The 25,901-nt window shown below is 41.6% G+C and overlaps 1 protein-coding gene across 3 annotated transcripts in view; it reads right to left on the bottom strand.

Moving 5' to 3' along the window:
* Positions 1–1,378: 1,378 nt before the first annotated feature.
* Positions 1,379–25,901, bottom strand: part of Acsm2 (acyl-CoA synthetase medium-chain family member 2) — a 38,727-nt gene continuing 14,204 nt past the window's right edge. Inside the window, 10 exon segments of one of the 3 annotated variants that reach the window (NM_144748.1) lie at positions 1,383–2,073; positions 5,905–6,024; positions 6,939–7,038; positions 7,148–7,275; positions 9,266–9,367; positions 14,940–15,020; positions 17,498–17,621; positions 17,798–17,877; positions 21,655–21,808; positions 23,790–23,933. In NM_144748.1, the coding sequence (NP_653349.1) occupies positions 1,984–2,073; positions 5,905–6,024; positions 6,939–7,038; positions 7,148–7,275; positions 9,266–9,367; positions 14,940–15,020; positions 17,498–17,621; positions 17,798–17,877; positions 21,655–21,808; positions 23,790–23,933 (1,123 nt within the window). In that variant the 3' untranslated portion in view covers positions 1,383–1,983. 3 annotated transcript variants of the gene reach the window in all.

Genomic DNA, 25,901 nt, shown 5'->3' with positions numbered 1-25,901 from the left:
TCATTCAATCATATAGGTCTTGGGGATTGAACTCAGGTCATCAGATTTGGTGGCAGGTTCCTTCATCTGCTGATGGAGCACACGGGCCCCCTTCTTCTGTTGGTTTTCTTCCAGTGAACCATATTGGGTACCTGAAGCCATATGGATCAAACTCCATATAAACAACTCACACCAGCCAATCAGATTTTATCTTTTTAGAATTAAGTTAGTGACACTGGAGGGGGAAGGTAACAGTGTCAGAGGGTATAAAATGAGGAAAGCTCATGATATGACACCATCCTAAATTTTCACAATGAGCAGGTTAAATATGGATGCTCAGGTATGGGGGAAGTGGGGAAGCGAATGTGATCATCTACTCCTGTGGAGCTGTGTGGAGTGGTTGCCTGCCACTTGACCTCTCTGTGGCTGGCTATACCCCCATGAGTTCTGACTGGCAGTCCATGAAATGTCTCAGACCTTGAAACAGAATAGCTTTTCAAGTCTCATATGCTTATAAACCTTGAAACCCAATGAGGCTTAATTAAAATATTAGTTCTGGAAGAACCAGACCAGGATTTATTTCCAAATCTCAGTGACTAATTTTTGGGTTATTATTCTTGTCAATGCCATCTTCACAAACACTTTTATGTAGACCAGTGTGCAACCCAAGTAAACGCACGAGCCTGTGCCATCTAATATGTGTACAATATGACATGTACACACCCTTGTAGATGAACTCTCTAAAACTTAACAACTTTTCTTAACAAAAACATCTGGAGTTCAATCAAACAACGTAGTATTGGGTTTTCATACTTTAGTGGGAGGGAGGGAGCAAGGGAAGGAGATGTGTTTGGTAGAGACCTTTTTTTCTTTTGCCTGAAGAACAGACTGTAGTAGCCAAAGTAAACATACTGATGAGGCAAGGGAGGGTGCTCAAACGCAGGTGTTGGACAGACAGACCCTGTCTCTGTGACTTGTCTATTGTGTGACTGTGCATTATCACCTGATCTCTGGCTTCCTCCTCTGTAAAACTGAGGACAATGGCTGAAGTCAGAATGAGAGTCACTGGCTCATGGCAAGTGTTTGGTAAGCAGTGCTCTGTTACTGTCACTGAGTGTTCTCCAAGAAGATGCACCGACTCTAGAGAACCTTTGCTTCCATTTCCTGATTGCCCAGTTCTATTAAGAAGGTTCACTAACTCTTTGTCTCTAGGTTACAGGCAAGGCTCCAGCCCCTCAGCAGCTCTCTTTGACCCATAGATGGGCTGATCAGGTTGTCTTGATAGCTGAGCCTGTGGTTTATCATCAACAGAATCATTCATCAGCCCTCTAAGGGATCCCTAGGTCATAAGCTGCTACAGACATCCCCTTCCTGTTTTGCCCAAAGAGTGCCTTCAGAGTTTTGATTTTGAAGTGATTTTATTATTAATTCAAGGAAATAAAGCTAGAACAAAAAATGTGAGCTACAGGAAGTGGTACATTTTGGGGTGCAGAAGATGAGCCTGCAGATGTCACCCAGATGAAGTAAGATGGCTCATGACCTGTATAGGACTCATGACAAGTGTATAACAGTGCCTTGGGCATGCTCTGTAAGTGGTATTTCCTTCTCCTTTGGGCATGATGTCCCTAAGGATTGACACAACTTGGCGAAGACACTAGTGTCCTTCTACACAACCCTTTTTCTATTTCTCTCCAGTTCCTTCTCATCTCTCTCTCTCCTCATTCTGCTTTCCCCTTCTCTCTACCCCTTCCTGACCACATGAATTGGCAATTTCTTTCCCTTGCTGTTTTAGCCTTTTCTGACTTCAAACCTCTTATTCCCTCTTTCTTTCTTCTTTTAGCATGAAACGTGTCATTGTTCTGTGTCAATAACCAAGCAAAGACCTAAATCACATACATGCCTCTACATGAATAATTTCATATTGCTATAGGAAGACTAAGGAGTCATAAGAAAAGGATTGGGAAAGACAGAGCAAGAGCCTTGGGAGTCTCACTGGGCCTGGGCTTATCCTGATGTTTTCCATTCCTTGGCTCGAAGTTTAGCTCGCTCAATTTTTCCTGTGATGGTCTTGGGCAGGTCTAAGACAAACTCCACCTGTTGTGAAAATCAGATTGACATAGGTCATTGGTGACAACAGTGGCATTGGATTTTTAAGAGAAGCTGCTGTGAGCACTTAAGGCTGGAGGGTCCCGGTGAATGAGGATGGAGGATAGAGGATGCGGATGTTCTAGATTGTCTCTTTTTGTATTAAGAACCCTTACAAGAAGCCAGGGCAGGAAGAAGTTGGCTAGAACATGACAGGAAGGTAGAGAACACTGGCTTTTACATATAGTCATGAAAAATGAACATAATGTGGCCCAGAGGCAGACACCTGAGCTCCTACATAACACTGTGCGCTCCAGTTCCTACTCTAGCCAACTGAGGAAGGACCCTTGCCTTTTTTTGAGACACAGCTTAATCATTAAGTATGATAAAGGATAGTAATGTCTTTATGTTCTTTTGGAGAAAGGGCAATAGTATTGTCTCTTCCAAGTGCCTTAGCAGTTCAAATGTGATCTTTGCTGAATAACTATGAAGACCAACTGCTCTAAAGCGTTTACCATTTATTTAGCTTCTGAGCACACTTGAGGAATGGAAGGAAGCCACAAGGAAGAGCTCAGTTTGTTGATAAGAAGAAAACAACTCTGCTTATGGTAAAAAAAAAGAGGAAGAGGAGTTGGGCATGGTTGTAGGAAGGGCACTGCAAGGGAAAAGAACCTGTTGCCTTGGGGATTCTAGAGGAAAGACCAGGGCCAATATTTGAGTGATGCACTCAATATGTATATGGCATGACTGGGCCCCCTCACTTGATCTTAGAAATGTCCAGTTGCAATTCAAAACCCATCACATCTGGAATGGCTGCATGTCTTGCTTCTTTTTAAAAAATTAAAAAATAGGGCTGGAGAGATGGCTCAGAGGTTAAGAGCACCGACTGTTCTTCCCGAGGTCCTGAGTTCAAATCCCAGCAACCACATGGTGGCTCACAACCATCTGTAATGAAATCTGATGCCCTCTTCTGGTGTGTCTGAAGACAGCTACAATGTACTCATATGTAATAAATAAATAAAATATTTTAAAAAAAATTAAAAAATACATTTATTTTTATTGTAGGCATATGGGTGTGTTGTAGGCCTGCATTTATGTCTACCATGTGCAATGCAGTACCAGCAGGCACAGGAAAAGGGCATTGGATCTCCTTGGAACTAGAGTTACAGATGGTTAACTGCCTTGTGGATCTGGGGAATGCAATTAAGATCTCCTGGAGGGGAAGCTAGTGCTCTTGTCTGCTGAGGTGTTTCTATCCTCATTTAACTTCTTTAAAACACTCATTAAATATTTACTCTGTTCCAGCCATGCTCTAAATACCTGATGCTTTTATTTACCTCACTCCACCTCCACATCCCTGCTCCCCAGGCTCCAGAGAGGACATCTAGTTCTCTATTAAATCAAACAAGCCTCCAACAGATCAGAGTTCTCAAGCCAGTTCTCAGGCTGTCCCAGATAACTTACCCTTCTCCTGCTGCACTATAACCCCTTATAATTGACAGGACTCTTCTACCAATTTTGCTATCTTCTTTGCTTCCACAGCCCTAGCAATGGTCAGTCTACTCCTCTCCTGATCTCTTCTCTCTGTTCCTCTCTCTGTCCCAGAGAGGTAGCCAATGGCATTCTACCCCAGATGCCTCTTGCTATTCTCTTCTCTGTTATCTACAAGTAAAAGCCTCCCCGATTAATCATGGAGTGGCCATGTCAGTGGTTTTGTTACTGTATCCTTCACATACAGAAGGGAACATCAATATCCTCCATCCCCACTTTACAGATGAGGAAACCCAGGAGCACAGAGAGTATTAGGTAATTAGCAGAAGTTGATTTTTACCCATGCTCCTAAGAATGTGTTGCACTGCACCCCTTTCATTTAAGAATGAAAGTTTGGTTGTGGACTTTGCTATTTAGTTGAATTGCTCTGCAGGAAGGGAGGATATAGACCCATACCAACCCCTTTCTAGATTGTCTTGGCTAAGGATTACTGTCTTGCCAGGGTCATGTCCCTCCCCACAGCAACATGATTTCATGCCTGTTCTACACGAGGCTATAATGGCCCTTTCCTCTCGTCACTTGGACTCAGGAAAGTTCTGGACTGTCTTCAGATCTTCCCATGGTCTGTCTAGGTTCCTACTGAGACCGAAACCCAGCCTATGTTCACTCTGTTCCATGCTCCCTCTTCATCTCTTGTCATTCTTCCTCTCTCCAGAGATGCACGTCAGAACTTCTTTAACCCCCCCTGGATATGAATATCAGTCTCTAGGGTCTACTCTCAGGGTGACTACCTATGACAATTAGCCTGTACTAAGACACTGGGGCACCCCAGATAACTAAGAACTGAATTGGCTCTAAGTTTAACATGGTTTTTCTCACTTTCACCCCAGCCTCAAAGTATGTTTCTCCCTATTCTCTGGTACAAACTCTTATTTTGTACAGAATCCAACAACTAGGTTTGCTATAGTTTGGACAAGAAGTACCCACAAAAACCCATGTGTTAAAGGCTAATGCAGTGTTCAGGGGAGGGTCTTTGAAGGTGTGATTGGATCACCATCTTCATCAATGGTTTAATCCACTTGTGAGTTTAGAACCTGGTGGCATTGTTAGAAGGCAGTGGGCTCTTTGGAAGTGGGCATTCTTTCCAGGGGTATCTTGTCCCTAGTCTCTTCCTTTATTGCTGTTTCTTGACTAGTTGAGGTAGAGGTCAACAGCTTCTCTCTACTGTGTCCTTCCACCATGACATTTCTACCTTGTCACATGTCTAAAACTAAAGGGGTCAGTTGACCAGGGATCACAAGTTCTGAAACCATGAACCAAAAATATCTACTTCCTTCTTCAAGTGTTTCAGAGGCAGGGATGAGAAGCTGAGTAGACATGGTCTTCCTGCCTTGGCAGTGCACTTGCCTTGGTCTCCAAAGTGAAAGCCACTGGTAGTCTCTGCAGTCATTGCATTCTGTCATTTCTACTAAGGGCATTTCCATTTCCCCAGAAGAGCTTCTCATTCCTCACTTAGACCACATTCTGGGTGTAGGGAAGAACTTTCTCCCATCCTTTCTGTACTCTCTGCAGGGATGACCACATGACTCAGAACTGATCAATTAAGACACCCCACTGTCTTGGTTGCATAGAATGATTTAATAGTGGATACTTAACCCAGCAAGAAGCAATTCCAATGTCATCACTGGTCTTCGGGGAATATGCATACAGTTTAGCAAACACTGCGGTTTGCTAAGTTGCTATGAATATATATTTGGAGTGGATGGCAGCTCAGAGGGAGAATGTTTCAACAAATGAAGCCAATACAGAAGAAGGAAAGTGGAAAAATGAAACAGAAATCTCTAACCACATCATACACATGCCTGGAACTATGAAGAAGGTTGTGCCAACTCATGGACTTGTCAATTACGTAAGCAGCAAATTTCGATTTATATATATTTTTTTTTGGTTCTTTTTTTCGGAGCTGGGGACTGAACCCAGGGCGTTGCGCTTCCTAGGTAAGTGCTCTACCACTGAGCTAAATCCCCAGCCCCTCGATTTATATTTCTATCATTGCAACTGAACTCTGTATAGTTCTGAATATTTTTGCAAAGTCCTACTGTACAGCCTGCAAGTAGAGGTCAGAAATTACTGGAACTTCCATTAAATAATTTGGCTTTTAATTCAGAATAAGTTAAAGGCTGGGGCCATTTTTCATGCACCAAGATAGTTGTAGAATTGTCTTTGGAGAGATTTTGGTCACTGCAGGGAGGAAATGTAAATTAGAGGCCTTGTCCTCATGCCAAAGAAGAGAAATAAAACAGATGTTCTTTTGCAAAGCACAGGGGACATGGGTGGTGACAGCCTTACCTTCCTGGGGTACTTGTAGGGTGCTGTCACTGACTTCACGTGTTCCTGAAGAACCTTGGTGAGCTGGTCTTGGTCATGGGACAGGAACTCAGGGGCTAGAACCACAAATGCCTTCACCACCTACAGCAAGAATGGAAACCAAGAGGAATCTTCTCTTGAGATAAAGCAAAATCAATATCAAGATACCCACCATGGCTACTGCAACTAAATGCCTGCATTCATCCAAATATCAGAAGCAAAGGAAAGGAAAACATGGGAAGTGGATAAGAACAGCCAACATTCCAACGTGTTCTCAAGTGACTTATTTGTTTGAATGAGAATCAAGGATAAGAGATCCCAGGCTCAGCTCATACACTAGGGGCAGTAAAGATTGCTGGGAGGAAAACCAAGACTGGGGACTCTAACTTTAAATGGTTTGTTTAATCTCTTAAAAAATGTACTCATCTGTAGGATGAGATAAAATTTTCATATGTAATTCACAGGAAAGGAAATAAAACCACCTATAACTCAGCTTGGTCAAAGGCCCTCTTTTGCTCTCTCAGTGGCTCTTGTTATCTTACATGCCACATGTCTGTATCTGCCAGACATGTGACATCACCAAGCCTGTGCCATGAAGAAGTGCACTGGTACACAGACCCATGTGTCTGCCTTAAGCCCTCTTCACATACATCCTAAGCTCTGTACAATCTTGCAACCCTGGTGCTTTCCTTATTCATTGCATGGCTCAAGGGCTACATCTTCTAGACCAAATCCCTCTTCTTTTACTCTTTTACTCTTGTTAAGAGACAGATCCTTCCAGGTATTGCTGAGACTTGTCCCTGGCGTCCTGCAAATATACAGCACAGTTAAAACTCACAACAGTCCCTCACCTTACAAATGGGCAAATTGAAGGAAATAGTGATCAAGCAGTTTGGTGCTTGCCAATAGATAATTGGCAGTATGGCCAATATGTGAACCCAAGCTACCAAGCCTGTGCATCTGTGTTCTTAACCACCTTATAATACTGTTCTCATGTTTGACAACTGCTCTGTCACCTCTCTTCTGATAGGGTCTGGGCTGCTGATCACAGCTGTTTCAACCACGGCAGGATGTTCCATCAGTGCATTCTCCACCTCGGAAGGTCCAATTCGGTACCTGCAAAAATATGTCTTTCAGGGAAGATGGGACACCCAGCCTCTAGGACTGAGAACAAGGTGGAACAAAAAGCCTAGAATACCCATTCTTGTCCAGAAACTGTGCTCACCCACTGGAATTAATGATATCGTCTGTCCGTCCCATGAAGTGGAAATACCCTTCTGTATCCTTAATTCCCCGGTCTCCCAGAAGCCAAAAGTCTCCTCGAATATTAGCCTGTGTCTTCTTGGGATTGTCCTAGTGAGCACAGAAACAGAGAGCTACTGTGTCTGCAAAGTCTAAGTCCCCTGCCCCAGAGCTTCTATAAATAGTTACTTTAGTTCACCACCCAAGTACACTGTATGGTGGAGCTAACACAAATCTACCAATCTTGGATTTCCCAGCTAACCTGGATCTTCTCTCCATTTATTTCAGTCATTATACTAAGAGTCTCTCACCTACTACCCTAAATCACAATCTTACAGATGATATTAACATATTCACTGTTCCCCGTCCAGGTTCCGTTTTCCCTTCCACAGACAATTTAACCTCTCTTCATCTACAACACCACACAAGGTTATTGAATCCATTTGGCATTTCCCCACTGATCTTCCATTGTACTGGAAAGGTCGAGAGACAGCCAGCAGAATTCCAAAGCCTCACCCCATGTTAATACTTCCACCATGGCTGGCCCCTCTATTTAACTGAGCCTCTGGCATATAAGTGGTAAGGATGCTTGAGGGCTACTGACTGTCTGGACATTTTTATATCTTACTCAGGTGTGGGAGCATGGGTTTTAAGTTGAGATGCAAGGGTAGGGGCTTGTCTGAAGCCAAACCAATATTCCAGGCTGTAGAGCTGGGAGCAAATTTCTTGGTCACTGGCTCAGATTTTGTAGTCACCATGCAGATTAGATTCTGCTCGCCCTAAACATATCTGCCAACATCACTGTATCAGTTTCCTTGTGTGTTTGATGGGGACCCCCATATCCTAGCTCTCCTGCTAGCAACTGGGACCACATGGGGGAAAGTGTACATGCAGTGTTTGGAAAAGAATGTAATGTAGCTATGTCCCGCATGCCCCAGTTTCCTCTGTATAGTGAGAGTGATAATTTGGATCTGTCATGGTTACTTTATTTAGCATACTTATATATAGTGAAATAACAATGGCTTTGTAATTACCATTGTCATTATATTCTGTATTGATACAACCTGATCCCAATTCACCAAAGAGGAAGTGAGACAGGGATATGAATAACTTGCTCCTGATGGTCCAGCAAATACTGGGGTAGCATTTGAACTTAAGCAAGTTGGCTCTAAAATATTTACATGTCTAGGAGCATTAAATATGTCTAAGGTGTATTAGGAGTCTTAAGACAATGCTTGCCTCATAGTATATATTCAACAAACTAATGGTTTTCAACCTTCCTATGTTGCAGCTCTCATGTTCCTCCTATAGTTCCCATGTGGTGGTGATCCCCAATTATAAAATTATTTTTGTTGCTACTTCACAACTGTAATTTTGGTACCAAAATGTTGGGAACTGCTGTAATAAATGATAGGAAGAACATTACCATTAGACTTGCTTATTTACTATTTTGGGTACAAGCTTTTGCTACACATTTAATGGTGTGTAGTTGATGTTGTCCCTTACCCATTTCCAACAGTTGTAGATTTGACTGTGTTTATAATCTCTGACTTTACCATCACTTCCTGGTGAGAGAGCTGGCCCTACCCATGTGTTATTTGTGAGGGTCTTCCAGATGTCTAGATGCTTGATGCTATCGGTACTATTGTGATTCTCTCTGGGGAGTACCCAGCATGTCTCCAAAGCTCCACAATACCATAAGGCCCAGGTCCATGCTTTGCGGAGAGAGCAGGGAGAATGCTGCTGTGTGTAGCTCAGCACAATAAGAACGCTGGTATGATGTAGGAAGGTTTGTTGTTGCCAAGGCTCATAGGGAACTGTGAGATCTTTAGTGATTTCTTAGGATGGCAAGAGGGAATGATCTGGCTTCTCTGTGTACAAAATACCCATTTTGTTTGTTTGTTTTTGTCATTCTAATTTTATATTATTGCTGGCTTACACAGAATTAGGTATAATTATGGAAAAGCACCCATTCTTGAACTCTGGTAACTCTGTGAATCTCACCAATACCTCTTAGGGGTGTTCATAACATTAGGCATCCCTTGTTCTATGTGGTCTATCTCATCATTGCAGGGAACAGAGGGAGAGCTTAGGTCCTTACCACATATCCAGAGAACATGCCTATAGGCCTGATGGGCTTCACCCTGAGAGCCATGTCTCCTTCCTTGCCAGGGGGCAGGACATTGCCCTGCTCATCTATGACCTGAAGGAAGGGGAAGATTGGATAGATGACTCACAGAAGAGGAGCTAGCACAAACAGTTAGCCACAATCAGAGTTGGCCTCGTATGATCATTTTGTTCTTGACAGGTACCCAAAGTCAAGAGAAGCCAAGAGGCTTAAGTTTGGATTCCTCGTCCACCTGCCAGGCTTTGTGCCAGTAAAGCTTATCAGTATGCTGGACCAGGCTCTAAGAGTTCAGGAGCAACGTGTGCCTCCCATTATCATTGCAAGCCTCCTCACTTGTAGACCTATAGACTAAAATTCAAATGTTGTTCTGCTACCTGGACCACTGGCATTCAGCTATGAGGCATTATGCTTAGACACTGACTGATGTAAAACAGAAACACTAATGGTGAACAAAGCAGGATCCTAAAAGACATTTCCATTCAGTTGTCATAATTAAGACATTACCATAGCGAATGACAGATCATCACACATGAATTAGACATAAGCCATCATACTTCTGATCAACAGAATTCTACATGTTTTCACAGACACATAAACATAAATACCAGTTCTTAGAATGCAGCCCAAATCAATAAAAAGAGAAAAAACTTTCATTATAATACAGTCACTACAATCTAATAAAAACAGAGCAACATCCATTGACAAACATTCAGAGAGTGGTAGAGCTACACTGTCTTATCATATGTCAATGAATGGGATCGTGTTACAACTGGTACCTGCTGACACAGTGAAATGGTGCCTAGTTGTTAAATTTTAAGCCCAAGTTACAAAACGTCATGTCAAATCACTTCTATTTTTCTTTTAAAATCATGTTTAATTCGGTAATTATCCAAGCAATTTGTTAGATAAGCAAAATGGCTCCCATTTTTCTCCCTCCCTTGCTTCTTTCCCTCCCTTTCTTCCTATTTTCTTCCTTTACATTCATTCATATTTTGTGTATGTGCGTGTGCATGTAGGTTGGAGTTTGAGCTTTCCTTGTACCATGTGAGTCTCAGAGAACTAAACTCTTATGCATCAAGTCATTACACTGCCCCCCCCATTTAAAATAGTATTTTAATGTATCAGTATTATTTTTTTAAGTTCAAATTTGTTATTTTGAGAATTTCATACACTAAATTTTGTTATTCCCATCCCCCTCCCCATTTTTTTTTATTAACTTGAGTATTTCTTATTTACATTTCGAGTGTTATTCCCTTTCCCGGTTTCCAGGCAAACATCCCCCTAATCCCTCCCCCTCCCCTTCTTTATGGGTGTTCCCCTCCCCATCCTCCCCCCATTGCCGCCCTCCCCCAACAATCTAGTTCACTGCCCTCCCCAATTTTTTATCTCTTCCTCTTTATTCCTCTCAAATCATGCCCTTTTCTTCTTTAACTACTGTTGCATACATACATACATGCATACATACTACATACAACATAAATACACACATATATACATACAACACACACACACATGCACAAACACACCATGCTGAAACCATTTAGTGTTACTCAAATATGTTTGTGCTTAGGGTTAAATTTGGGGGCTTGGATAAGCAACTAGAGGGCTTGTCCCTGGAGAAAACCACTCAGTCTTGTAGCCACTGATTACTTCTAATTCTTCACATAGATGTGGAGCCTTGTGAAATCTTCCCCACGATGTTTCCCCAGACTTAAATGTGGAGGTTTCACTAAACGTAACAATTGGGATTGGTTACCCCACTGCCAGTTGTCCTCTGCATTTGGATAACCTGTGAATCTCTGTAGTGGTCTCCTCTCCTCTCCTCTCCTCTCCTCTCCTCTCCTCTCCTCTCCTCTCCTCTCCTCTCCTCTCCCCTCCCCTCCCCTCCCCTCCCCTCCCCTCCCCTCCCCTCCCCTCCCCTCCCCTCCCCTTCTCTCTCTCTCTCTCTCTCTCTCTCATTTCATCTACCCCATTTTCCCCATGATGTCTTTCTACCTTCCTTGTTTCTGTGATTACTCCATGGTATGTACTCAATCCTAAAGGTTTGGAACTAGGATCCTGAAATAAGTGAGTAGTCACAGTGTTTCTTTGTCTGGGTTACCTCACTCAGTATAATATGTTCTATTCATTCACCTGCAAAGTTCATGGTTTCATTTTTCTTTACAGATGAATAATATTCCATAATGTATTTATATTAGTTTTCATTATCTATTCCTCAGTTGGAAGGTATTTAGGTTGTTTCCATTTTCTGGCTGTTGTGAGCAGAGCAGGAATAAATGTGGCTGTGGAATGGGATGTGAATCCTTGGAGCATATGCGAAGGAGTGAGATAGCTGGGACATATGGCTGAACTACTTCTAATTTTCTGTGAATTCTCCACATTGATTTCCACAGTGAATCATCATTCCACAATCCCACCAACAATAAGTGAGGGTTCCCCTTTTCTCCTGTCCTTGATGGCATTTGTTTTAGTTCTTTTCTTGGTCTTGACCATTCTGACTGGGGCAAAATAATACCCCATAGAAGCTTTAGTTTTACACTTCTCTAATTGCTAAAGATAATGAATACCTTTGTTTTTTAAACATTTTTACTTTTTCCTTGGAGAACTCTGTACATTCCAAAAGACTGTTTTTGAATTGGGTCATTTGTTCTCTTGATTTTTTCTTTTTTCTTTTTTCTTTTCTCTTTTTTCTTTTTGAGTTGTTTTTATAGTCTGAGCACTATTCCTTGGTCATGTGTATAGCTGACAAAGAGTCTCTGCTACTCTGTGAGCATCCTCTTCACTTGGCTGATTATTTCTTTTATGAGGTCCTATTTGCCAATTGCTGGCCTTAATTACTAAGCAAATGATGTCTTACCTAGAAAGCCCTCTCCTGTGTTGGTGTCTCATAGGCTACTGCCGATGTTTCTTCCTAGTAGTTTAAGAATTTTATGTTTCATATTTGGTTCTTTCATTTACTTGATTCTTTTTTCTTTTTTTTCTGTTTTCTTTTTCTTTTTTTATTAAAGCTGGACTTCAACAACAAAAGAAACACCAGAAAGCCTACACATTTGTGGAAATTGAACAACTCTCTACTTAAGGATCTCTGGGTCAAGGAAGTAATGAAAAAGAAATGAAATACTTTCCAGAATTCAATGAAAATGAAGGCACAACAATTCAATACAGTATCTGAAGTTCTAGACAGAACAACAAGACAACTAAAAGAGATCAAGGGATACAAATTGGAAAGGAAGAAGTTAAAGTATTAATATTTATGGATGATATGATAGTATATATAAACAACTCAAAAATTCTTCAAGAGAACTCCTATAGCTTATAAACACCTTCAGCAAAGTGTCTGGATACAAAATTAACTCAAAGAAATCAGTAGCTGTCCTTTATACAAGTGATAAATGGGCAGAGAAAGAAGTTAGGGAAACAACACCCTTTATAATAGTCATGAATAATATAAACTATCTTGGTGTAACTCTAACCAAGCAAGTCAAAGATATGTATGACAAAAACTTCAAGTCCTTGAAGAAAAAAATCAAAGAAGATATCAGAAGATGGAAAGATCTTTCATGCTTGTGGATAGGTAGGATTAATATAGGGAAAATGGCCATCTTACCGAAAGCAATCTATAGATTCAATGCAATCTCCATCAAAATTCCAACACAATGTTTTTATAGACTTTGAAAGAACAAGTCTCAACCCCTATGGAAAAACATCCATTTGATTCCTTGGGACTGATTTAATCATTATACTAGTGAATATCCAGTTTTCCCAGCACTATTTGTTGATGATCACTGTCTTCCCTTCAGTGTGTCTTTTTGTTATCTTTGCCAAAGTGAAGCTGGCTACAATTACATGCATTTGTTTGGGTCTTCTGTACTATTAACCTCCATAGCTGCTTTTATGCTGGACTATGCTTTTCACTGCTGTATCTCTGTAATATAGCCTGAAATTTGGTATGGTAACCCTGGAGGTTTTAATTGATATCGTATCACATCTATAAAATGATTTTCATAGACTGATAATTTTTACAATATTAATTATGCCAATTCCTATTTATGGGAAGTCATTTTATTTTCTAGTGTCTTCCTAAATTTCTTTCTTCAGAAATCTAAAGTTTTCACTGAAAAGTTTTACTTCCTTGGTTAGGTTTACTCCTAGATAAGATGGGATTATACTCATATCTCTTTCTCAGTATGTTTGTTGTTGGTGTACAGAAGAATTAATAATTTTTGTAAGTTGATTTTTGGATTCTGACACTTCACTGAAATGTAGAATATTTCTAGAAGTTTGTTGTTGAAATTTAGTGGATCATACATATATATATATATAATTTCATATCATTTGCAAATAGGGCTAATATGACTTCTTTTCCTATTTAATTTCATTCTCCTGTTTTATTACTGTAGCTTATGCTTCTAGTACTCTACAGAAAAGGAGTGGAAAGTGTAAAAATCAATTTCAAATCTGTTTCTCCTTCTGGCCCTTTAGTTCCCATCAGTAGTGACTCTGAGACTAATTAGTTATTATTAGATGCCTAGGCTATAGGCTTTCCCCAGACTAGATTGCAACTTATTTAACCCACTTGACTATTAACTATTTTGTCTACCATGTGGATACTTACCTCTCTTTTAGTCCTAGCCTTGTTCTTCCTTAAAGTTTTCTCAGCATCTCCCTGCTGGTCTGTCTCCCATCTTGTCTCTCTTTATCTCTTACTATTCCCCAGAATCTTCTCTCTCTCTGCCAGTGTCCCACCTCCTATTTCCTGCCCCAGCTCATTGACCATCAGTGTTTTTTTATTGACAGATGATATTCATAAGAGATTCTTTCGGGGGCTGAAGAGATGGCTCAGTGGTTAAGAGCATCGACTGTTCTTCCAGAGGTCCTGAGTTCAAATCCCAGCAACCACATGGTAGCTCACAACCTTCTGGTGTGTCTTCTGGTGTGTCTGAAGACAGCTACAGTGTACCCATATACAAAAAGAGATTCTTTCTATGGGGGAGGGTGGATATCCTTGTCTCAGTCCTGATTTTAATCTAATTTTTTCCAACTTTTCTTCATTGAGGGTGATTTTGGCCATAGTTTTCTCATATATAATGTTTATTATATTGAGTTTTGTGCCTCCAGTCTTATTCTCTACAGAACCTTTACCATGAAATTGGGTTGGATTTTGTCAAAGGCTTTTGTGCATTATTGAGATAATCATGTGATCTTTGTCTTTAAGTCAAGTTCTTTGATTTATTATATTTATCATTTTAGGTAATTTGAACCATGCCTGAGTATCTAAAGACAACTTGATCATTATGGATGATATTTCTTAAATGAATTTTGCCTTTATGTTCATCAGCCATATCTCTCTGTAGCTCTATTTATTACCTGGTTTGGGTGTTACAGTTATTATGGTTTCCCAGGTATGTGAAAGTACTCCTTCTGTTTGTATTTTTAAAAGTTTTGGCTATAGTTCTTGTTTGAAAGACTGGTAGAATTTTATCTAGATGCGATGGCTTTGTTTGTTTTTGTTTTAAGTTGGAAAGTGGAGATTTGTGGCACTCACCTAGCTAGGCTGGAATAACTGATACCAGTTCAACTCAGTAAAAGCATAATTAACAAGTACAATTCCATGCATTAATACCCACCCCCATCACCCTCAGCAAACCTGGACATCATAAGGGACAATGGCTGTTCCCAGGTAGCCTGGTTTGACTTTCATTGTCCTAGAAACTCTGCAGGTAATTCCCTGTGGAGAGACACAGACAGAATAGCAAGCCTCAAGAAGATCCACACAGTCAGGGAAGGAAAGGTTCAGAAGCAGGTCTCACCTCTGCCCTCAGTTGCTAGAATCCCTGTCTTCTCCATTCCTGTACCCTGGCTCCCTCTTTTTGCCACCAAACATTTTGTTCAGAGGACAATCTGGTTACTCCCCAGGGAAAAGAAATAAACAACCACTCTCCACAAATCCAACTAAATGGGTGGAATGAGTTAGAGTGACTAAAACCAACAGTAACAGATCACACATCTCAAAATTGGAGAAGCAATGTTCCCAACACAGAGGAATGGTAAGTGTTTGAATAAGTGGATAGGATAAACACTTTGGGTGATCATAACATGTAGCACATAGATATAGAAATATTACACTGTAGATTTGGGGTACAACTTGGTGGCAGAATAATTGCTTAAAATTTGAAAGCCCCTTGGCTTGGTTCTCAGTTGAAGCAGATGCAGATGCAGATGCAGAAGAAAGAAGAAGAAGAAGAAGAAGAAGAAGAAGAAGAAGAAGAAGAAGAAGAAGAAGAAGAAGAAGAAGAAGAAGAAGAAGAGAGGAGGAGGAGGAGGAAGAGGAGGAGGAGAGGAAGAAGAAAGGAAGAAGAAAGAAGGAAGAAGAGGAAAAGGAAGGGAAAGGAGAAGGAAGAGGATGAGGTGGTAAGAGAATGAATAAAAAGGGAAGGGAGGAGGAGGATGAAGGAGAGGGAAAGGAGGAAAAATTTTATGTTCAGTTCTTATGTGTCACGTAATTATTTGAAAATATGAAGTTACCCTCTTCAATCCGGGAGGCCTACATTCATGATAGGGACAGTTTCCCTGAATCCTGAAACCTGCCCTCAGAGAGGCTGTGGTACGGAGAAGCTCCGTCTGTACATGCCCTTGTCTGGACAGACAGCAACATTTGCTGTGTGTGCTCTCTGTGTACTATGGTCCTCACTCATGTTTTCCAGCTCTTCCTGACTGCTTCACGTCCCAGTGACAGCACTGCCTTCAGCCTGCTGGGGACACTACCAAGGGAGGCATCAGCCAGAGAAGGTAGGTGAGAGGGCAGAGTGGAGGAGAGAAAAATAAGAGATGCTCTGAAAAGAAGCAAGTCGAGTTGGGGGACAGAATCTCTAGGCTATTCTGAGGAGTAGCACAGATGGTGCAAATATGTGCTGCCCATCAACTCCAAGATGTATCGTCAGGGATGGTAAGATTGTACTGGCTCGTCCCTGTCCCTTGCCTCTGTTTGAGCAGGTGAGTGCCGTGCCTGACATATATGAGGGTGTCAGTTTTCTGCTAATGCATGACTCCATCACAGAAGACTTCCATGATCATTTTGTTAGAGTGAATAGCTGGGTTTTGGTTGCCATGGTGATGGTGTTGAAGAAAGAACTGTTAGGTCAGTAAGAAGAATTACTTTTCTGATGGGACTGAGTGGTGGCTCCAATCTTAGACTTTCAAGCCCTCAAAACTATGAACCACAACAGCTAGTTTTCTTCATAAATCGGCTAGCCTCAGGTATTAGGTTATTGTAATACAGATCAGACTAAGCTGTGCTGACCTTTTCTACTTTGTGAGTCCTTCTTTTTTCTACCCTTTATCCCCCAGTTTCACCCCCTATCACTAGATAGGTGAGAAAGGAGAGAGGAGGGAGAGAGAGAGAGAGAGAGAGAGAGAGAGAGAGAGAGAGAGAGAGCGCTGAGTCTAATTTCTTTTTTTCTTCTGGTGGGTTTTTGCTATTTTGTGGGTTCTTCTTTTTCCTATCCTTATCCCTATCTCTCTAGTTTCAATTCCATCACTAGATAGGAGAAAAAGAAGAGAGGAGGGGTGGAGAAAGATATAGAGATCTCTGAATCCAATTTCTTTCTTCTTGTTTAGTTTGAGCATGACTAAAAAAACCACAAACACCCCATACGTACACATACCTTGAATGACCACCAACCACCAACCCCACCTATGGGGGTCCTTGCATTTATGTACTATCTGGAAATTTCCCAGAATTCCAAATTTCACACAACTGCAGAAACTATCTGCAACTTGCAAAACCATGCCTCTGTTAGAGCATGATGCAAATCATAATCACCTGCTGTGAAGCAGCCCCATATCTCCACACCTGGGATGAAAATGAAAACATATTCCTATAATATTTCTCTGTCTTCCAAGGAAACCAAAATTCCAGAATTCTCACTACACTAAACCTCTTGCTCTTGACTACTCTTTGCCTTTTTTCATAACCTTTTTCATCACCTACCATGGCATCTATTATTTGATTTTTCTGTCTTCCTCCCCACCAGAATGCAATCCCCATGAAATCAAGATCATGATCATTTTGTTCCCATTGTAGTTGTTCAATAAGTATTTCTCAACTAAAAGAGTGATACCCTATTTCACTAAATGTCCTCAGTATCGAACAGAATCTGAATCTAGCAGGTGCACAAAGCCCATGGTTCCTTGGGGAGCAAATACCGTTTCTGTCTGGCCATAGATTTCTCGGATTTCCAGTCCTGTCTTGGCTTTCCAACTCTCCAGAGTCTCCGGGAGGAGGGTCTCTCCTCCACTGAAGCAGCTATGCAGATGTGGGAACTTGTAACTAAAGAAGAGAGTTCATTTACTTTTAGCTTCATTGGAACTGAAGTCTACCCAGGCTTGCGCTGAGCTCTGGGTGCTGTGATGATGTTCCTGGCTTTAGATAGGCTAAGTATGTCCAGCTTAATAGGTACAGGGATGGGTCTAGAGGATCCTACCAGTCCCCGACAGGTCCATCACCTGGAAAGATCCTGTTGTAGCAACATCCGGTAAATGAGGGGGGCACCCAGCAGGGTATTGATGGGGTAGCTGGAAAGCACCTGTAAAGAGAAAGCTCTCTGAGACACTGCTCATTAGACTAAATGCCAAACTCACCGTGTCAGTCACTACTTCTCGAGTTTTAGTGATCCCGACTGAAGTCCTTGTTTGTCTGTTGTGTTTGTCTTACACGTAAAAAGTCTCAATATTCTCACACATTCCCAAGGCCCAACAGAGGAATGAACAGATAGAAAAAAGTTCAAGACTCATGCGGAACACTTTTGTCGAAGCCTGGCTGGCTCTTGCCACTCAGTTTAAGATTCATCCTCATAATCTCCCATTCCACCCAACCAGAGCCTCAGCCATCATGGGGAACAGACTAGATGCTGCAGCAAATGAATCATGTGACCTTTACTCAGTGCCTTATCCTTCTGGGACCTGGTTTATTATAGGCTATTTCTAGAAAAATCGCGGTGAAAGACAATTCCCGAAAGGCATGGAACAGAATGCTTCCTCAAGAAGTTCCCACAGTGACCTCATGCAGTATGTACTGTGATCCTGCTTATGGGCCTGAGCCCTGCAAGACTAAGTAGATTGTAAACAACTGGAGGATTCAGTATTTGCCATGTGCTATGTAATGTTCTCTCCCCAACCATGCTTGTTTTGTGCAGAACAGAACAGTGATCTAAGCGAACATCTGGAAAAAAACAACAATAAAGAACATGCAAGCATCACACAGTCGGATCCTGCATGTGTAGCAGACAACTCTATGCTGTGTCATATTTCTGCAACCAAAATGAAAGCACACTTACTGTTTGTTACTATGTGGTAATAAGCAGCTATGGCATGTAGATTTTCTCAATGACTATTTCAGACTATATAGGAAAAGGAATCCCACCCCCCACTCCTCTTAATCCTCCCATATAAATTCCCCAAACTGGACATAAGTCAAACACCCATCTGTAATATGATGGGAAAGAAATGATGGTTCATTTCTAGATATATTCTTAGAATGGAATGCTATAGAGCAATTAAAAAAAAACTTCATATATATGAAAAAATATAGATCAACCTCACAAAGAAATTGGCTTAGGGAAAGAAACCAGGCACAAAGGGAAATACATCCTATACCTGAATTCACAAAAAAAGGAAAAAAAGAGAAAGGGTAAAATCTAAGCTGGTAGAAGTCAAAAGAGTTAGTAACTTATGAGGTGAGGACATGGGCAGGGTAGGCATGGGCACCTTCTGCAGCTATGGAAATATTTGAGGTTGCTATCTGGTGATAGTTACATGTGAGTCTGATGTAAGCCATGCATCTTATTTATATGCTGGATGGAGCAATAGTAGCCATAAGAAAAGAATGAGAGTTTCGAGTTCTTTATATATATTAGCCCTCTATTAGATGTAGGATTGGTAAAGATCTTTTCCCAATCTGTTGGTTGCCATTTTGTCCTACTGACAATGTCCTTTGCCTTACAGAAGCTTTGCAGCTTTATGAGGTTCCATTTGTTGATTCTTGATCTTAGAGCATAAGCCATTGGTGTTCTGTTCAGGAAAATTTCCCCAGTGACCATGTGTTTGAGATACTTCCCCACTTTTTCTTCTATTAGTTACACTGTATCTGGTTTTATGTGGAGGACCTTGATCCACTTGGACTTGAGCTTTGTACACAGCAATAAGAATGGATTGATCTGCATTCTTCTACATGCTGACTGCCAGTTGAACCAGCACCATTTGTTGAAAATGCTATCTTTTTTCCACTGGATGGTTTAGCTCCTTTGTCAAAGATCAAGTGACCATAGGTGTGTGGGTTCATTTCTGGGTCTTCAATTATATTCCACTGGTCTACCTGACTGTCTCTGTACCAATACCATACACTTTTTATCACGATTGCTCTGTAATGCAGCTACAGGTTAGGGAAGTTAGACTTCAAAGAATCAAATAATCCTATTAAAAATGCGGTACAGAGCTAAACAAAGAATTCTCAACTGAGGAATATGGAATGTCTGAGAAGCATCTAAATAAATGTTCAACATCCTTAGTCATCAGGGAAATGCAAATCAAAACAACCCTGAGATTCCACCTCACACCATTCAGAATAGCTAAGATCAAAAACTCAGGTGACAGCAGATGCTGGCGAGGATGTGGAGAAAGAGGAACACTCCTCCATTGTTGGTGGGATTGCAAACTGGTACAACCACTCTGGAAATCAGTCTGGGGGCTTCTCAGAAAATTGGACATAACACTACCTGAGGACCCAGCTGTGCCACTCCTGGGCATATACCCAAAAGATGCTCCAGTATATAACAAGGACACATGCTCCACTATGTTCATAGCAGCCTTATTTATAATAGCCAGAAGCTGGAAAGAACCCAGATGCCCTTCAACAGAGGAATGGATACAGAAAATATGGTACATTTACACAATGGAGTACTCCTCAGCTATTAAAAACAATGACTTCATGAAATCTATAGGCAAATGGATGGAACTAGAAAATGTCATCCTGAGTGAGGTAACCCAAACACAAAAGAACACACATGATATGTACTCACTGATAAGTGGGTATTAGCCCAAAAGTTTGGAATATCCAAGATACAATTTATAGACCACATGAAGCTCAAGAAGAAGAAAGATAAAAGCATGGATGCTTCTGTCCTTCTTAGAAGGGGGAACAAAAATACTCACATGAGGAAATATGGGGACAAAGTGTGAAGCAGGGCCTAAAGGAAAAGCCACCCAGAGACTGCCACACCTGGGGATCCATCCCACATGCAGTCACTAAACCCAATCACTATTAGGGATGCCAAGCAGTGCATGCTGTCAGGAGCCTGATATAACTGTCTCCTGAGAGGTTTTGCCAGAGACTGACAAATACAGAGGTGGATGCTCACAGTCAATCATTGGACTGAGAACAGGGTCCCCAATGGAGGAGTTAGAGAAAGGACTGAAAGAGCTAAAGGGGTTTGCAACCCATAGAAAGAACAACAATATCAACCAACCAGACATCAGTGGGAGGAGATACCCTTGGTCCTATGAAGGATTAATGTCCCAGTGTGGGGGAATGCCTGAGCAGGGAGGCAGGGGGAAGGGGATGGGGGAATGGGGTGGGGGTTTCTGGAGGGGAGCCCGGGAAGGGGGATAATATTTGAGGTGTGGATAAATAAAATATGCAGTGGAAAAATGGAAAAAAATAAAAAGAATGACTCCGTTCTCACCTCCTCCTTTCTCTTCCTCTCCACTCTCTGCTCTGTGGCTATGTGAACCTCGTAGTCTGAGGCCTTTCTATGCAGAAGCCTAAGCTTACAGAGGCAATGTCTGACTCATATAAATGATTTTCCAATTGTACATTAGAATAGTGGCATTCCATACATTTTAACCATTGTCTTGTGTTATACCACAAATAAATAAGGAAATATGAAACACACACACACACACACATACACACACACACATGAATAAGCACACTCATGCATGTGCATAGACACGCACGCATGCACACAGATGCACATATATACATATATGTGTGAGGAAGATGGTATTACCTATCATCTCGTTTTCTGAGATATGACATCAAGAGAAGTGTCTCTTTCTTGGGAGAACTACCAACTAGTCCCATCTCCTGAATGCAAGTCATTCATCAATGTATGCATCCATCTTTCTCCCTAGACAATGAGCTTTGTTAGATGGTGCAGACTTCCATCTTTCTTCCTGCTGTCCACTGCTCATCCACGTGGCTGGGGTTTAGCAGAATTTTTATGAACTTAAATTAACTGCAATAACCTGAAGTGTGCCAATCTGGAATTTACTCTGACCAACCAATGCAAATGGTCCTCTCTTACCTTTAGAACAGTTTGTGGATCAAACTTTGGCAAAAGATGGACAAATATGCACGTTCCCAATACCCAAGGTTCCAGAAATGACCCTAAAATGTTTAATATCCAGCCTGTGTCTGAGATGGTCCACATTGTGTCAGAAGGTCCCAGTCCTGTCCAGCTGAAACACAGAAAGCAGGCACAGGGAGATGAGTGTATATCAACACTGTGGCACTTGAGGGGCTGTGATGGGGAAGGGCTAGATGTGGGGATGCAGTGTGTGTGAAAGTGTGGGAGTGCTGTACAAACTGTTACCCTACAAGAAACAATTTAGCAGAGAACTGGTTTTCACTCTCACATTTGTTTCAATACTAGGACACTGGCTGGCAAGCAGAATCACCTAGAAAATGCTTAGTAACAAAAGACATCAGAGGAAACGTTTGTGTGTGTGTGTGTGTGTGTGTGTGTGTGTGTGTGTGTGTGTGTATGCATGCATGTATGCATGTATGTACATATGAGTGTGCAGATACATATGTATGGAGTGTTCGGGTGTCCTTGTCTATCACTCTCCACCTTATTCTTTGAGATAGGGTCTCTCACTAAATCTGGGACTCACTAATTGGCTAGACTGGCTGGCCAATGGGCTCTAGGGGGTTCCTACTAGCCATGTTCCTCCAGTGCTGGAATTACAGACATGCATCACCACATGCATCACTCTGCAGGTGCTGGAGATCTGAGCCCAGGTTCTTACTCTTGTAAAAGCATTTTGCCCAGTGAGCCCAGGCCCTCAGCCTTCAGGTCAACACATGATAATCTTGTCAACATCAGAGTTGTTGAGTAGGCCTTTGGTTCTCTTTGCTCCAAGTACTGCCTGAACACAGCTGCAGTACTGAAAATATCTGTTTCCTTTCTTTCTCCAGGGCAGAATAAGAGGCATCAACCCCTTGTCAAAGCAAAGATGTAATAGGATAAACAGAAAAAACACACAATCATTTACACACACACACACACACACACACACACACAGAAGATGATTGATCTCTTTAGGAAATTAAGCATATTGGGACCTATTAGGGATGATGGTAGTGAAAGGTATTGTCTTCATTTAAAAAGTAATTTATTACATGTCCTTTAAAATTGCACTTTATTTCAGCTCATCTATTAAGTTATTTATTTTGTGTGCAATTATGCACACGTGTGTGCTCATGAGGAGGGTACACACTCCTGTGTGTACATATGTGTCTGTTTGTTGAGGCCAGAGATGAACATCAGGTGTTGTACTCAGGTCCTCTCTATCTTAAATTTTGAGATAGTATCTCTCACTGTCTGCCCTGGAATTTACAAATTAGGCTAAGCTTGGCAGCCTGGAAGTCTCAGGACACCACCAATTGCCACCTCTAAGATTTAGCATTACAAATGTGAGCAACCAAACTACTTTTTTAAAATGTGATTCTGGAGACCACTGTCTTATTGCTTGTGTGACAAGGACTTTATGACTCCTCACTCCTAATTTAGACTAATTTCGTCTTCTGATATAGTTGACTCCCTGGTAGGACATTTATTCTTTTAAAAAGTTTTTTAATATTAATATATGTCCTGTTCAAATAATAAAGTTATCATTGGAGGAAGGAGTTATGGGAAAAGAACACAAAGATCTTCAGCCATTAGCTCATGAAGACCTTGGCACTGTATCTTCCGACTCCACAGGTCACAGTGGCCTAGGAATGAAATCAGTGCTGTTGTGCGGCCTATGTTCTAGAAACTCCAATAACACAATTCATTTCATTCCTCTAATGATCCTTTTCACATGAATTGATTTCCAAATAATATGTTCCCAGCAAAAAAGAAGATGTCCTGGAGTCTGAGTACCATTAAAGAAAATTGCCAGACAACCCCAAATACAAGGTAGAGAGCACCGTGGAAGAGGACTTTTGTACCCTATTGCTATCCATTCATCCTACTAGTGTGGCTTGACACAAGGAAGAAGTATTGAGACCTTGAGTTGTCTAAAACAGAAATGCCACACTGAAGAGTTCCCAGTATGTGAAGCCTTGCTTTTATAGCCCCACTTCTCTGTTGTCTTTCTTGAAGTCCCCAGGGAAGATCAGACCTGACTTCAGAACAGTTGTTATGAATCTATCGAAGGAAAAGGCTCGACTTACCCAGCATCCATCTTGGCCTTGAGGCCCAGGCTGCAGTGGGAGTGCTCTGCCATCTTGGGAGGGCCACTGGTCCCGCTAGTGAAATAGATGGCAGCTGATTCTTGGCTTACAGTCTCCACACACTGATGAATGGGGGATGCATCCCTACAGGAACCAGAGTCAATGTGTCAGATCTAGCCTGGACACTGGACACTGGAGGCGGTGCCTCATCTTCTCTCAGTTGCCCTCTAGTCAGATGACCGTCTCTAAAGGGAAGCTCTTGAGTGACAAAACTGATGGATTCCTGAGTGAGTCCGACTTAGCACTTTGTTAACTATGTGAGTTTGTACAAGTTACTTAACATCTATGAGTCTCACTTTCCATATATGTGAAAAGGGGTCAAGAAAACCTGTCTCAGAGAGTTTAGCGAGAAAGGTAACTCTACAACAAAAAAAGCAAGGGCTTAAGTAGCCGAGGCTTAATGTTAATTCAGTTTTGTTGGGCCCCAGAATGATACCAGGAGCACAGTTAGTTTTCCAAGTGGTTTTAAAAAAATTATTTATTTACATTTTATGCATATGGGTGTTTTGCCTGCATTTATACACATCATGTCTGTTTACTGTGGAGGCCAGAAGAGGGCATTTTATCCTCTGGAACTGGAGTTACAGAAAGTTGTTAATCTGCCATATAGATGTTGGGAATTAAACCCAAGTCCACAGGATGAGCAGAGCTAGTGATCTCTTGACACCCACTTTTATTCTCTGGAAGAACTTACAAGTTTTTTAGGCGGTCTTTCTAGTGTATTGAATTTGAATCTCTAAAAGCTGGTATTTTATTGCTTTTTTTAATGAAAATTCTTTCAAAGATCATGACAGAAGAAATGGGGCAAAAACCTTTATGTTCTCTCTAAATATTTCCTAAGTCTCTAATGGATGGATATGGCAAGAAACCCATTTATCTAGTCAGCCTTGGTATGAAATTCTGGAAGAACCACCATTCTGGAAAGTGTCTCCTACGGATACAGAATTAGGGATATAGAATGTGGGGAGAGCCTGAAAGTCAGTGCACCAGGCATCTCTGAGGGTTGCCTCGTATACTGTTGGACTCACTTCACATTTGATCTATGGCTGTGATGAATAGTTCCAGATGCCTTTCAATCCCATTCAGTATGTAGTATGTGAATGTATATCTGGGTACTTGTATGGTACAAGTCTGTAGTGTGTTTATGTAATATGCATTTTATGTGCCTCTGCCATTTGTCTGTCTGTTTGTACATTCGTGTGTGCGTCTCTCTCTCTCTCTCTCTCTCTCTCTCTCTCTCTCTCTCTCTCTCTCTCTCTGTGTGTGTGTGTGTGTGTGTGTGTGTGTGCTGTATTCATGTATGTGCTAAGCACATACCTGCATGTGACCACTCAAATGCCACAGATGTTTCCTGCTTCTGCTCTCTGCAACATTGCCTTAAGACAAGATCTCTCAATGAACTGGAATCTTAGCTTATGGTAAGGCTAGATTGGCCTATGAACATTTGGGATCTGCCTGTGTTTACCTCTCAGTGCTAGAGTTCCAGTCATGGGCAGCCATGCTGGCTTTTTACATGGATGCAGGAGATTTGAATCTGGTCTCTTGCTTATACAGCAAGTGCTCTTATCCACTGTGACACATCCTTAGGCCCTTAGTCTCCTGGGGATTTTTTATTGGATCTTTTATGTATTTACATTTCAAATGCTATTTCCTCTCCCCCTCTTCCATCTCCCTCCCCCCTCCCCTCTGCTTCTATGAAGATGCTCCCACTCCCACCCATCCACCCCCACCTCGACACCCTGGAATTCCCCTACATTGGGGAATCGAGCCTTCAAAGGACCAAGGGCCTCTCCTCCTACTGATGCCAGACAATATGCTACATATGCAGTTGGAGCCATGGGTCCCTCCATGTGTACTCATTGGTTGGTGGTTTAGTCCCTGGGAGCTCTGGGGGTGTGGGTGGGGGCAGTGTTGGTTGATGTTGTTCTTCCTATGGGGTTGCAAACCATCTGAGGATTTTTTTAATGCTACTATGGCATGGGACTCTGTACCTGCAAATATAAAAGTCCAGAAGTGTGAGGTAATAATGTCCTTTCCAACCATCAGCAAATG

Source organism: Rattus norvegicus, chromosome 1 (genome assembly GCF_021556685.1).
Source record: "Rattus norvegicus strain SHRSP/BbbUtx chromosome 1, alternate assembly SHRSP_T2T, whole genome shotgun sequence".
Lineage (NCBI taxonomy): Eukaryota > Metazoa > Chordata > Mammalia > Rodentia > Muridae > Rattus > Rattus norvegicus.
Note: the sequence above shows the minus strand (reverse complement) of the source record. Positions and strands in the feature narration are given on the sequence as shown.